Source organism: Gymnogyps californianus, chromosome 9 (genome assembly GCF_018139145.2).
Source record: "Gymnogyps californianus isolate 813 chromosome 9, ASM1813914v2, whole genome shotgun sequence".
NCBI classification, from domain to species: domain Eukaryota; kingdom Metazoa; phylum Chordata; class Aves; order Accipitriformes; family Cathartidae; genus Gymnogyps; species Gymnogyps californianus.
Genome location: NC_059479.1, coordinates 5,422,667 through 5,438,059, shown reverse-complemented (window position 1 = coordinate 5,438,059; position 15,393 = coordinate 5,422,667). Strand labels below are relative to the sequence as shown.

The 15,393-nt window shown below is 35.7% G+C and overlaps 1 protein-coding gene across 2 annotated transcripts in view; it reads right to left on the bottom strand.

The window, feature by feature from the left end:
* Positions 1 to 15,393, bottom strand: part of PCDH11X (protocadherin 11 X-linked) — a 475,689-nt gene that overhangs the window by 430,344 nt on the left and 29,952 nt on the right. For both annotated transcript variants that reach the window (XM_050901950.1, XM_050901951.1), the window contains exons 3-4: positions 11,237 to 11,284; positions 5,659 to 8,145 (exon numbers count right to left, since the gene is read on the bottom strand). In XM_050901950.1, the coding sequence (XP_050757907.1) occupies positions 5,659 to 8,145; positions 11,237 to 11,284 (2,535 nt within the window). The remainder of the gene's footprint in view (positions 1 to 5,658; positions 8,146 to 11,236; positions 11,285 to 15,393) is intronic.

Genomic DNA, 15,393 nt, shown 5'->3' with positions numbered 1-15,393 from the left:
CTTCATTGTTGGCAATGGTTTATAGCTATAGGTCATTTAAAAAAAACAAAGTTGGGTCATGAGGAGAAAAAAGTAAACTTTTTAGTTATCCCACTGAAAAATGAAGGTGAAATGCACCTAATGTTTAGGAAAATTCATGCTGCTACTACCCCAAGGCAAGCTGCTATTGGAGAGAGAGTTGCATATCATTCTAGCTTGCATAAAAATCACCCATTTATTAATGCTGGAACTTCATCTACCAACTTCAGTACAAACTCAGTCAATGAGTTCTTACCGGGGAAAAAAAAAAGCCTATGTTTTCTCTGAATTAGTTTTTACTTAAGTGTCATATTCAAAATCTTTCATTTTTTCCTCACACAAAACATGAATTTCTTTTTTCTTTTCTTCCCATTTGTGCTCTGTTTTTGTCTTCTACTATGAGGCAAGGGGGCACTTTCCAGATATCTTCCCCCGCGCTTTTCCAGTGAAAGATACATATTGAAAGAACAATTCTGAAGAAGTTTTTCTTCAAAGTGTTTCACAGAGGAAAAGCATTTTCTTGACCAGCCTTACTTCAGTAGTACTGCACATATAAGTAATTGCTCATTAACTTCTGAGTCGCAGACTTTCACTTATCCTTCAGTTAGAAATCTTTTCCCCAGATGTGAATTTCAGTTTTTTTCTGAAATGTATGTACACAGCAGCATATCATAACTACCAGCAAAATTACCGGCCAGAAAATTAAGAGAAAATAACAAGAATATTTAGAATCATAGCAATCAATTTTGAAATAGCTTTTAGGAAGAGTTTACACCAACAGCTATTTAGCTGATATTTAGAAGAAAATGAGTGTAATTTACTCTGTATCTGTCAATGCAAAGTACCAGTGTTATCTCTACACCTTTCTACACACCAGAAGCATCAGCACTGCCTACTGATGATTACAGTATACTAGATTAAACTCACTCGTCTCACTGTTACTAAACAAAACAATAAATCCTAGAGCTAAAGTTTTACATAACAGGTGAGGTTTTAGAGCTGTTAGTTTCAGGAACAGTGCAATAGTCTTTCAATTCACATCTTAAGTACACTGTTCTCATAGTGAGTGGGAAGCTATAATGACATTTCACCACATTTCAAATCAGAATACCATAAGCAGGTCTAAGCAGTAGCTAATAGAATCACAGAATTGAGACAGTAAGGCCACAAAATGCAATGTATTTTAAATGAGGTCTACTTCCCATTCAGATGTCTGTAAGGAATATAATTTCTATCTCCAATCAGTTTCTAACGAACAAGTTCAGCAGAGATCACTGTGTCATCTGAAATTTCTATTCATAAGTATGGATATGTTCACAGATGATAGAATCCTGGCAACTAAAATCAACTAATGAAGATTTGCATTAGTAAATATGAGAAAAATCTATCTGCATGCCTGTTCACTTCCTCAACAACTTCCGAAGATGGTATAGTGTACTAGCAGTGGAGCTAAATTAACATACAGACCAGAGTCCACTGTGAAGCAGGGAGAACCACCAAAAAGCATGTAATCATAGATTCAGAGCATGATTGCATGTTCCAGCTCTATCAGTGGAAGAGGTGCTGCTTTCATGAACACTCACACTTCTTCAATAACACAAAGCCAGAAAAAACTTGTTCTTAAGTTGAAGTTTAAAATGACAATACACAGGACCCTTCCTGAGTGACCAGGTGTTTATTTTCGAAGATTTCTACTGCTCCTATAGTATGCATTATATTATTTTCAAATGAAAAGAATGCCTGAAATAGCATTAATTAAAAGAAAGGGACAAGAAGGAGGATGCATGGGAAGTTCTAATGAACCTTTCTGGCAGTAGCTTCTTTGAACCAAGTTGCCACAGATAACACTGTACTCTATAATTATGCACGTTTTGAATAGACAGGTTGATGCCTAGACAGGCATTTGAATTGTCTGAATGTTGTTTAAAGTACTTGAGCAAAGGTTTCAGATTTTAAAACTGTGTTACATACTACATGAAAACTAGACTGGAAACACCTCTCCTTTCTTTTCATCATTCCAATGCAAATGCATAAAGAATTAGAAGATTTGTGTCAGTATGGAATACTTCATATAGTCTGCTCTCACTAAGGTAAATGTCAAAAGCAACTGAGCTTTTACAAAGCTTGCAGACAGATAAACTTTGGTAGAAAAACATACAGCACCTTTAAAGAAATGCATCTTTCTACGAGGCCCATGACTACCAAAACAATGAAAATCTGATGACACTGAAAGTCAGTTTGATTTTATGAGCCTCCAGATATCCCAGTTTGAAAAACTTTATTATGAATAAGAGGCCCCTTCACAATTTATCACTTGGTAAAACTTCTTAAAAAAAATTCTCTCTACTACATCCCAAAAGAAAGCATGCTATTCTGAAGGTGTTTATTATTAATAAATACTATTCACTAGTATTTATTAATTCCTACTGTGTAACTTCAAAATAATATTAATATCTCTCTCCCTTGCCCTTTCTCACATACAATACAACAGAAGCTTGATCTCTCTCTTAGGGGACATTACATTAGGACCATACTTTTCCCTCTTCAACTTCCTGTAGTTCATGATTCAATGTGTCCTCAGCTGCTTCAGGAGTCTCTGATTCCTTCTCCATAAAAATTTCAGCTGTTGCACTGCTGTATTTATTTGCCCACATGACCACTAAAGAGATATTTTGTGTTTTTAGTAGAAAAACCCTTCCATCTTCTCCTGCATGCTTTTTGCGTACAACTGTTATAATGACTTTCTGTCATTTTATAGATCACTTAGACAAATTTAGCAGTAAAGCAAAGACATGCTTTCCTTTCTTTAAAGACCTGAATCAATAGCATTCAGACATACACAAATTTTAGAACTTCAAAAGAAAACATATATTTTTAGCTTTAACTCAATATTATTTCAAATATCTGAGTAGAAAGTCTTGCATGGACAAAACTAAGAACAGTTGAGATGTGCCACCTATTAATATCAGCACCCATTAGAAACTGAAGAGCTATCTTCACAGTGAATGTAATCTTTAGTCTCCTTCAGAGAGCTTTTGCCTTGCAAAAGGGATGCATTACAGTAATTGTTATAAAGTAAAATATTTTTTCTCACATGAGACTTTTTCATTTTTCAAACTAGCACACCTCCCTTTTTAACTGAACGTATTATCCTTCAATTCTCCAGGCTGTCCTACAGTTTTCTGAAAATTCAGAGAGTGCACAATAAATGCATCATTAACCACAAGCATCCTGTTAGTCTCCGAGGCTGGAGGATGGCGGGACAGCATGACATCTGAAGCACTGTGGCAGAAGTTTATTTTTGTTTGTTTTGTTTCTTTACTGGCTAACAGTGACAACTCTAAGTTAGTCTGTCCTGAGTCACCTTCTATAGCCCCACAGGAGATAAAACTATACAGACTACAGTATACAAAACCAGGTTAGGAGTAAGACTGACTTTTAAAAGATCCGTTGAGGTTTAAGAAATACTGTGCTTGTTTTTACTTCTCATGAAATACAATTCTGCCTTTATGATCACAGTTCAACACAAAGGATTTTAATGGTCTTTCTTGCCCAATTTATGGAAATAAATGCATTAATGAAATTACTTATATTTTATTTAAATAAGTAGTAGAAATGTGAATTCACATGTTTAAAGGTAAATGTTGTTTTCAAATTAGTGTAAAGGGCCATTGATAGTGAGTATTTATACTTTCTCCAACAATATGATCACTATCATACAGAAAAATATACCTAAAAGAAGGATAGTTGTAGATTTAACAAAATCAATACAGATAGTAACATTAATCTCTTTTTGATACATTCAGCGCATCATACTAATATAATTTCAGGTACAGCTATATGAAGATTAGCTAATATCAGTATCAGGTAATGAGTATTTAAAAAAACCCAGTTCTATTCTGCTCCTCCAGATAGGAAGCCCCTGTCATTCACCTTTAAGGTACAGATAAAAGAAAATGCTCTTTTCCCCAACCAAATTCTGCAGAAGAGAATTGCTTTCCATTCTACTTTAAAAGCCCCTTCTGATGGAAGAACTATGTTAGTAAAAACCTAGAGTCATGAGCTTGCTTTCTTTGTTAGCAGCATTACTGCATGACAAAGTGTATTTGAGCAGACAACGGAAGAACTTTTTTGGCTCAGAGGAACTATACCAGAACTCAATTGAAAAATCACTTAGATCAGGCCTACAGAAATGCTGAAAACAGCACCACCCTCCTCAGAGTTATGAGAGTTCGAACAGATGAACAAATTAGCAAGAAGCTTTTCTAACGTGTAATTTAAATTAACACATTCAAATACCTTTAATAGAAAGTACTCAAATCTCAAAAAGTTATATATTTTGCAGTGCTGTCATGCCTTAGAAATAAGAAATTCTTTTTTTTCCCCTTTAATTTTTCTGTTAATGCATCTCAGAAAAAGATAAAAGCTTTATAAAGCATAGTGATATCGACTACCACACAGATTTGTGTTGGTAAGGGGAATAAAATAGAATAAAACAAACAACCCATCCTGCAATTTTCAAAAATATGACGACTACTTTGAATGAGCAGCTTTTTTTTAGGCACCTTCTGTTATCACTTTAGTGGTAATAAAACAAAGCCCACAGAAAAAATTCAAAACCTCAGCTGGAGCAAAATGTCTAACAGACTTAGTCATCTGAGGATTTGTTCCCAAGCAATAGTATTAAAATATATTATCAATAATATAATAAACTCTCCTGATATATATTTCTTTAATGATTAATTCCTTGACCAATTCAAGCTTAACTAGAAAACTATTTTCACTGAAAACTTTGTGATATCTGTGAAGAAAGAGAAGTAAACAGACAAACAGCAAAGCTTTATTATTAATGAAACTGCCCAGAATACGGATAGACATTAGATTCAATTTCCAGTGACTTAAAGCCTTTCTGTAGTATCTTGGTTCTCAATTTTTTTTTATTTTAAGCTGAGGATTCTTTAGACATTTTGTTCGCTGTAGTGAATTTCTGAGAAGCTAATATCTGGTTTATCAGGCAGAGCAGCAAATAAGTGAGAGCAATTATACTGACGCTTCTAATTTTCCCCTAACTTTGCCTGTCGACTGTGTCATTCCACCAGATTTAAGTAGTCCAGTATGCTTCTAGTCTGAAAATGGTACTGAAATTCTCAGAAGAAAATCCTTGCCTACTTTTGAGAGACCTTGAAGTAAAGCTATGCCCAAATGAAGGCTGCAATTCCAGACTCCATTAATATTAAGAACCACTTTTCAGATCCTGTAAAGCTTTATTGCTTTCCACCTGGCCTAGATTACTTCAATTCTTGAGCATACAATACTACAGAGGACAGTCCCATAACCCCTCTCTGCCTTACGGAGCTGCACTAGGTACTGCAGTAATGCAGGAAGTGCCATACTGCCATCTGCAGTCAGGAATACCCACCAATGTAATAATTCACTGCTCAGTTTCCTTACAGCCAACAGTCATTTTCTTTTAATTTTCTCCCTTAACACTGACAAATCTCAGATTGTTTACTTTTCAATGCCTCGATCAAACATGACCTTTCAAACTTTTAATCCTTGCAGAAAAAGTTATTTTGCAGTGCTTAGAGCTAGAGTTATAGGAATGGCAAAGTAAAGAGAGCACCTTAAAATTTCCATTACCTGTCTGGTGTGTATGGGGCCTGGGGTCTTGAAGCCTCCTTGACAGCTGCATTCAGAAACACTGTAAGGGTCCGAGCTGCTTGATGAGCACTTGGAGAGTGAGTCACAGCCCACCACAAAGGTGTTATCTAGAGGCAGTTCCTGAATGACATGGTGCTTCTTGGGGGGTACAGGAGTCTCAGGTTTAATTTGAAAGGTAGGCTGTGGAGAAGCTGACTTGTAGTGCTTTGCTAAATCTGGGCTATCAGGCTTAAATGTGGTTGGTGTGGTGGCCCAGTTATATTTTCCCATAGTCTGTTCTTCTAGCTCTACAGGAATGTCTAAAGTGCCATTTATGTGCTCATGGCCAGGATCATCAGGCTTAGATTCTTCAATAGTCACAAAGTTGAGGAGGAGACTTTTTGGAGAGCGCTTCTTCTTCTTCTTCTTCTTCTTGATCTGCCTGTTCTCTTGGTTTGGGGAAACCCATTCACCACTCTGCTTGTTTTTTTGGACAACCTTGTGCCTAGGTGTCTGGCGGCACCGTACTAAAGCAGTAACAAAAATTACCAGAATAACTGTCATAGTGCCTGCAATAATGGCAATGATGATCTTGACATAATCATTGGTTTGTGGGGTTATCTCACCATCCCCAACATTCTGGCCAACTGGAGTTTCCATATTCCTGCGCACTAGCTCTTGTATGTAGGAACTGTTGGTGACTGTCTCATTCACAAACAAATGCACAAGAGCTATAGTATAAAGAGACTCCGGCTGTCCTAGGTCATTGACTTTTATCACCAGTCTGTGCAAGCCATGATCTGATGTAATTACCTTCTCTTTCAAAGTAATATTGCCTGTTAACTGGTCAATTGTAAACAAGCCCCTTGAGTTCCCACCTATGATGCTATAGCGGAGCTCTGCATTCATTCCTGTGTCATTATCAACTGCAAAGACTTTAGTAACTACAGACCCTGGACTGGCTGATGTTGGAACCAACTCATACGAATAATTAGATGAAGGAATAACAAAAACGGGCCTGTTGTCATTTACATCAACAACATTGATGGTCACTTTGGCAGTTGAGGAACGCTGCAGTCTTCCTCCATCCACAGCCTTCACCTGGAAAGTATATGACCCCTGCTGTTCCCTATCAAAAGTAATATTTGGTCTTATTACACCAGTAAGTGGATCTATAATGAAATTATCTCTACCGTTTAATATAGAGAGAGTGACCGCAGCATTCTCTCCCGAGTCAGCATCTGTAACTGTGATAAGCCCCACTGTGCCATACATGGGTAAGTTTTCTGGCACATAGAAATTATATTCATTATGTGTGAAAGCAGGGCTGTTATCATTCTGGTCCAGGACTGACACTGTCACAGTAGCATTAGTCTGCAAGGGTGGCATCCCATTATCCTTAGCTAGCACAGCGAAGGAGTACCTGTCTTGCTTTTCTCTGTCCAGCTTTCTCACTGCTGTCAGAATGCCTGTACGGCGGTCAAGGTTGAAAATAGAGGGTGCATCAGAACCCAGGATATAGCTGATCTCAGCATTGCGCCCACTGTCAGCATCCGTAGCACTTATCTTGGTTAGCTGAGTACCAGGAGCATTGTTTTCAGGGATGGAAAGACCTATGATAGGCTGTGTAAAAACGGGGGCATTGTCATTTTCATCTTTAATTTTAATCAGGAGCATTGCAGATTGGTTTAAGGGAGGTTTCCCTGAATCTGAAGCCACTATTTTAATGGCATATTCCCGTGTGGCTTCATAATCTAGAAACATGGCTGTCTCCAGAAGAAACTGATTATCAAACACTGGCTTTAGCCTAAAAGGGACATCATGATCTGTAAAACAAGTAACTTTTCCGTTCAGATCAGCATCCTTGTCTGTTACTGTTATCAATGCAATTTTTGTATTAAGGGGAGCCTTCTCAGACAAAAGCACTGTCCCGTTCACTGGATTGATGATGTATCTCGTGTCTATTGATGGGACATTGTCATTAATATCTGTGACATTAACAGTCACCGTTGCTCTTGATGGAGTTGAACTACCATCACTTGCCAAAACCGTTAATTTGTGTACAGGAGATTCCTCCCTGTCTAGTGGTTCTCTTATAGTGATGAGGCCAGTGGTGTTATCAATGGCAAACAGCCTCTTGGCCAAACTGGAGATCTGATTGCTGAAATAGAAGTGGATTTGTGCATTTGAGCCCAGGTCTGCATCAGTGGCATGGAGCTGAGAAACAGAGGTGCCCACTGGAGCATTTTCTGGAACGCTAACTTCAATGTCATTCTCTTTGAAGACTGGGCGATTATCATTCACATCAGTCACTGTGACTTGCAGGATGGCAGTGCTAGATCTTGGAGGGCTTCCACCATCTTCAACTTTAATTTTCATCACATAGGTATCCTTCTGCTCCCTATCCAGGATCTGTTGGACAATCAGTTGGGGCCACTTATCTCCCTCAGGTGTCTCAATTATATCAAGACCAAATACATTTTGACCCTACAAGACACAGAAAGAACATACTTTAGCATGACAGTATATTTAAATAGAAAAACATCTCATTAATGTTCTGAAATTTTAATGGAATATATATTTATATACATACTGTATACAGGAATATACATTTATATATTTACCTTTATTTTGTAATATACAATTTTGCTTTACGCTCCAGGGCCTTAAGAAACCTTCAGAGCAAACATGGGAAGAAATGGATGCTTTAGAAAAACAGAGGAGGGGATTTGGAGGGGGTGGTGGTATGTTTTGTTTTGGTTTTTTAACCAGTTTCTCTATTTCTACAGAAAAGTTATTAAATTCCTGGACAGATGTAATTTGGTTTCTCTATTGTATGAGTGAGTGTGGAGAAGAGGAATGAAGCCAAAGTTCAGCCACATCCAAAGGCAAGACAGTATGCATACACTGGAGGACCTAAACCAATATTCAATTTCAAGGAAAACAAGAAAGATAAAGCAACTGTTTCTCTGTTCATGGAGCAACTCTAGACGTGATCTGAAACCATTACATAAAAAACCAACACCATCATTGAAAAGGGGCTTACTACATAATTCAGGTTTTAGATGGTATAGAAAAAACTAAAGCATAACAGTTTTTTAGATATATATTTAAAAACTCATTAAAACTATTCCTTTCTTCATCATTACATATTTTATATTTGTAGTGAAAATTTCAATCCCAGTGAGAAAAGAATATCTATTTTCATTTCAAAAAATATCACAGAACTATGAGATCAGCTGGAAAATAATCAATTTTTTTCACAGGGTGTTTTGAACACCTAACACACCTGGATTGCGAAGAAATGCTACATATATTGCACAAACATAGCTTCTTTTAAGACACTAGTGTTGACAAAGTAGTCTGCTAAAATAAAGATTGGAATCTAGGACTAGATTCCATCTTCTGCTGTCTCTTCAGACAAGCAGGAATTAAGAATATCACAATTATCCTCTTTTCTCTCCTCACAGCTCTCACCTTTCAGCGGAAGAAAGGATGTAAAGGCAGTTTTCCAGCCGTATCTTCCATAAGGGCAGAGCTAGAATGCAGATCACTAAAGCTGAATGTATAGGATGACCAGAAAAAGGAGGCATCAATAAAGATGCTGACTAATTAGGATTTTCTTTTTATGTGTCATACTTGTCATAATGAACAACTGCGTCCAGCCTGGTTCTTTTTCTGTTTATTGTGCTTGTCTTTCACCTTTACTCATGTAATTGTATGCGTGTCCTAAACTGGTTTGAGACACTTTAGACCAAAGGGAAAGAAAATGTTCCCAGTGTGCAAGGTTCCTTATTTCTCATTACTTGTAAGAGATTTGTATTCACTGTATCTTGCTACCCACCGTTAAGTGAATGCATTTATAGGTCTACTTCTGTGTAAGGCTGTACTCTTTCATTGATTTGTTTTCTCAAAGCCAGAATTTGACCCTACATAAGTAATCATTTATTTCATGGAAAAGAACTATTCATCCACTTTTCAAAAATTACTGTGCCACTTGCACAGCATTTGTGACAACATTAAGTTGCAACTAGGGACAGTCTAAAGTGAACTGGAACACATTTTGAAACAATAAAACAAATACAGCTTTGGCTTCTTTACCAGAAGGCATATGAAAATTTAAGTCTTGCAAATCGTTTCTAAACCAAGATGTAAATTTTGAACCAATTAGATTAAATTTTAGAATGGTAATTCTATGCTGATCTCTTCGTGAAGGCGGAGTGCGAGTTTCCTCTTCATCTTCAATCTGGCTAGCAGTTATTTGCAATAAATTTCATAATTACTGAGAAACGATGAATTATATATTCTATGCCTTAACATAGATTTCCAGAAAAAAAAAGTAACAGAAGCTAGAGAAAAAAAAACCTGTCAGCTATCTTTTACTACTTTATTTGTACACAAGTTGACAGATGGGCACTGATTATTCTGTCATTAGATCCCACAACTACAACAAACGCTTCATATAGACTTTGAATACATGCAGCTATACATATGCATACCCATTTCTGCTTTTCTTTAACTATCAAGTATGAGAAAGATATTTTTCGTTATAGCATATGACTTGATATAAAATACAGAGCTTCAGTTCCCCATCACTAGCACTAAACTACTACAGAAACAGAAAAGAATGCAAACATCTCTTCCAAGTTAATTATTAACACTTGAGTAATTTTCTATGGAAAAATATTATCCAAGAGTATTTCTTGCTATTCATTACAGGTTTATACATCTTTTTAAACCACCAAAAAAAATCAAGAGTTACAGAAAATTATACTTTCTCCTAATTCAAGCAAACCTATTTCACATTGTTTAAGGGATAAGGTTAGGTGTGACATTATGCTGCATTTTAACAAATGCAGTTTCTGGGAATGGACAGTTCTCCCATTCTAAACACTCCAATAAAATGATGAAACACTCAAGAAACATATTTTTAAGAGTATAAATATCTAATTCTTTCCCTTACGAGCAAAGACATTGAGAGCTAAAAATCCTGAAAGACACATGAAGAAAAACCTTCAGGATTAAATTCTTGATGTTAGAAGTAAATGGCTCTATCATCATTAAAATCTGAGTGAAGTGAAAATTTCCATTAGGGTCAGACTGTTATTTGGACTGAACTGTACCTCAGTCACCACATTATCCCAGTGATCTCAAGGTTTCATTCATACTAGGAAGGGTATGAGTCCATAAGAAAAGTATAATAGATAATTAACATTTATATAGCACCTTTCACCATTAAAATGACTGACTGGTAAAAATAATTTGCTACATCATTATCTCCACCACTACAGAAGGATGGGAGTGAGAAATAAAAAAGGTTGACTTTTTTAAATCTAAAAAGACAGTTTAAGGAACGTAACCTAACTATTTGAGGCAAAACAAGGTTATGCCCATCTCAGAGCCAGGATTAGCTTTAAGAAGCTCTGGCCCTGATCACAACATTCTTTATCAGGGCAATAAGCAACTCTGTTACCTTATTCAATTTTCATAACATCCTTTTCAGTGGGTTCATACACACAGCAGTCTCTGAAATAATGAAACCAGTATTCTTGTTGAACACTTCCTACTGTGTATTTACCTGATCGTTTGTAATGGATCCAAATGTCCTTTTCGGAGCTGTTTTGGGCTGTCATGTAAATAAAAAATTAGAGAGTTTTTTTAAAAATTGTAACATTTAGGTAGATTAATAAATACATAATCAATGACACACGGACACTCGATGTGATAAGCTAGGAGAGCTTCTAGTATTATGGACAGGACTGCATGTGACAAAGTGCACCTAAACTTTACACATAACTTGCCTCCAGACATACATATTGCAGTATCACAGTATTTCATCACAGTATTTCATGAAACCCATGGGGTATTGACTACCTGGACATTGTTGAGAGGAATGGGAAAAAAGATCAGCTTCTGGTTAATGCTCATAACAGTGGCACGGTCTGTTGTGTTCAAAACATCTTATGAACTTACACTAGTAGACCAGTAAGTTGATAGAATGTAGTAATTTCTCAAAAAAATAGGGAAGGGAAAGGACATTGTGCTAAACAACGATACAAAAATGACTGCTTGTGATACAAAGTACTCTGAAATTAAGACAGTCTATTAGTGATTATTTCTTAAAACACTACAAATTATATAATTGTACATAATAACTATACACTGACAAAGAGTAGATCACTATCCTCAATCTTCATTCAAGAAGAGTATTCTGAACCTTTAGAGAAAGACACAGGAGCAAAGACAGCTCATTGTTTTGTGTCTACAACTTTGCCCTATACTTATTATCAATATTTATCTTCATGCACTGTAAATGACAAACACATTATAGGATGTATGTCTTTAGTTCAACTGAATCTTAAACAAAAGTCAAGGGCTAGACAACATGCACATAAAAAACTTTTACTGATGTTCTACAGTAACTCATTTCAATGAATATTGCAAGAAGCTAGAAGTGCACACTTATTCATTACATGTCAACAATCCTCTTAAAATCAGCTAGTTTTATTATTTCTAAAAATCTTACTTACTCTGCCTGAAATACAAAATAAGTAGATTTGCAGTGACTAAATTTTAGCAGGCCAAATACAGCAATATTGGGAAATAAAATGAAAAAAAAGTTAAAAAGAGAAAAAAGGAAGGGGAAAAAAAAAAGAGATAAACTTAAAAACATCAGCTTCCCATTAGAAAGTAATTCAGTAATTCATTAAAGTAATTACTTAATAATAAAACCTTTGCCTGAAATGCAATCTTGTGTCCAAAGGACTCTAAAATCTTTTCAGAAAGTCCAGGAAATAATGCATGTTTGCTAACTCCTAGTTATTTCAGATGTAGCAACACAGAAAACCTTTGCAGGTCTCCTGCAAAATTACAAGACAGGTCCCAGCCACTGTTTCCTTGTCTGTTTTTGCCACGACATATGGAACTGCTCTATAACTGTAGTGTTATATTAGCAAAGAAAAGAGTATAGTAGCACAATTTCAACTCCTCATGCAGAAAACTGGACAACAGTTATACAGTGGACAGCATTTTTAATAAAAGCTGAAAATTAAATTTGCATTTTTCCTTCAAAAGTGATACTTTTGATGTGAAAATGTGAATTCCCAAAGCCAAGCTAAAGCCTTAAACACAAAATATTCTACATGATCGGCAATAATGGATGTAAGTTCCTACAATAGGTGCATATTAGTACACTCAGATCTATAATATCGTAAATGTTGTAGCTCTAATAAAGGTCCCTTGTCTGCTATTACTTACACAGTGTACAATTCACGTGTTTATGCATTCTAGAAGATTAAAATTTGTTGGACAGCTGTCCTGTTTAAAGACTGCACAGTCACTACCCTCATCACATCGCACAGCTTACAACCCAAAGTTACTTGAAATATGTGTTATTAATACTGACGGTTACCTTATGAATTGAGTGACAGTATCTCAAAGGAGGAAATAAAATTACAAAGGTAAGAAATTTTTACAATGCAAAACTCAGCAGATGCATAGTTGCTTACATATTTGAAACTAGCTCTTTGTCAAAACAACTACAGACTTTTAATTTGTAGGCCAAGATTCCTATGAGTTTTGTTCATTTTATGGTTTTCTGTCAGTATCACACACTGTTTCACATGGTTTCCTTTGAAGCAAGCCAAAGCTTAGCTCTGAATAAACTGAACTTACAAGTTCAAATCAACAGTAAAAGTAGGACTTGGAAGCTTTCAATCATGCATGAACCTAAAGTGTACTTCACGCATTCAGAATCCTAATTAGCTCCATCCCTACATAAAAGTTAAGGACATCATTTATTAGCAATGTCTATATCATAACTTGCTATTTTTCCACCTCCAATTATAAAAGAGCTTCTATAAATGTAAAGCACTGCCAAAGATTTCCTCTTCATGTATACAGCCACACACAAAACCTTACTCGTCCTATGAAGCAGACAGAAAGCAAAATGCTGTAGATGAGATCAATAGAACATAGGGATAATAATGAACCATTTCATGCTGGAAAGGAACAGTAAAAAGTATAATATGGAATGAAGAAGCAGACAATCAATGCATTTAATACTGATTTTCTGAAGAAGAAGAATAAAAGGTAGGAGGTATACCTAAACATGAAATTACTTCCTTGGAAATCTGAATTTAATGTTACTACAAAAAGACTGAAACAGTTCTAACAATTACATCGCTTGAGCCTCCTTAATCTTTTCAGAAGATTTGTTCCTTTCTGTAAAGAGTTCCTTTCAATCTTGTCATATTCTGAACATCGTCAACTTCATTTTCTAAGATACATAGATATAAGATAGATAGTCAATTTTTTCTAAGATGGAATATTTTTGCATCCTCAATTCTTGGCATCCAATTCTCAGAACGTATTTATTAGATCATGTTCACCTCCATTATGGAGAAACAATTACAGACAGTGAATACTACATTTTTAATATATTTACTTTTTTGCTGCCCTAAATTCTCCAGTCAACACTTAAAGCAAGCCTGAATCTCCATGCCTAAAATGTGTTAATATTTTTAATCTACAAGCTTTACAAGGGAGAGAACATGGAAAGCTGGAAAGTAGCAATACACACACTTAACGTTTTCAAGACCGTACCAGGTTTCAAGAGTAACTCTCTTCCCATATTACACCTTAGGTCTGTGAAATGCTGTTTCAACTTTTTTTTTTTTAATGAAATCTAACTTCTCTGTTGAACCATGGTTTACAATTTAAAAAAATAAAACCCAAAACAAAACAAAAAATGGAAACTTCTCTTTTAATAAAAATTCACTTCACACACCTCTACAAACTAGGGTAGGAGTAATGTGTATCCACATTACTGCATTAACATGATATAAAATTACCAAGATAATTGCTTACAAAAAAGTGGCAGCAGGAACTGGGCTGTCACTTGAATAGTCTTGCACAATGTACTATAGACATGCAATTATATATTTCAGCAAAATATTCAGCTGCACCACAAAACTTTAAGGAATTTATCTTCACAATACTCCTGGCTATATAAACAGTTGCAGCACTATCTAAAGATGGGAAACTGAAGTACAGAGACATTTTATCAGTTGTCCAAGGTTTGTATCTTGTCTGAAAGAGCCAGCCACTTCTGAATTACCAATCATGTTTTAAACTAAAAATTAGAACTTTAAACTTTAGAAACTAAACCTTAGAATTTTAAACTTTAAACAAAAATTCTTTCATTTAGAGACACTCTTCCCAAACGAAGAAAGGTCAATAGCTGCAGGTAAGGTAATTAGGGAAGTAACCTTCCCTCTTGATCTCCTCCATTATAGTTGTTCAGAAATATTCACAGACATCCTATTGAACAGGAAAATACATTTTCAACACACCTGAAGGTGTTCAGATTAAGGTATTAAATATGTTTGAGCTTTGCTCTGAATTCCCATGTTTCCACAGCTAGATTGGCTAGCTCAAGATACCTGACTTGTCCTTCAGTATGTTCTCTGTCTTTGGAGTCACTCTATAGATATATAATGAAGAAAAAAATTAGGATTTATACTAGGCAACAATATATTCAACAAGTAAATTTTGGTATTTGCATTATATATGCGTGACAATTACATATTTCCTCTATTTCCTAGTTGAGAACAGCAACAGGAACAGAACTGAGCAGCTCTAAAAATGAGAAATAAATTAGTATGTTTTAGTGATGTAATTCTCTAACGCATCGCTGTGCTTTTGGAGGTAACAGCTAACAGTTCTGTATTGCTG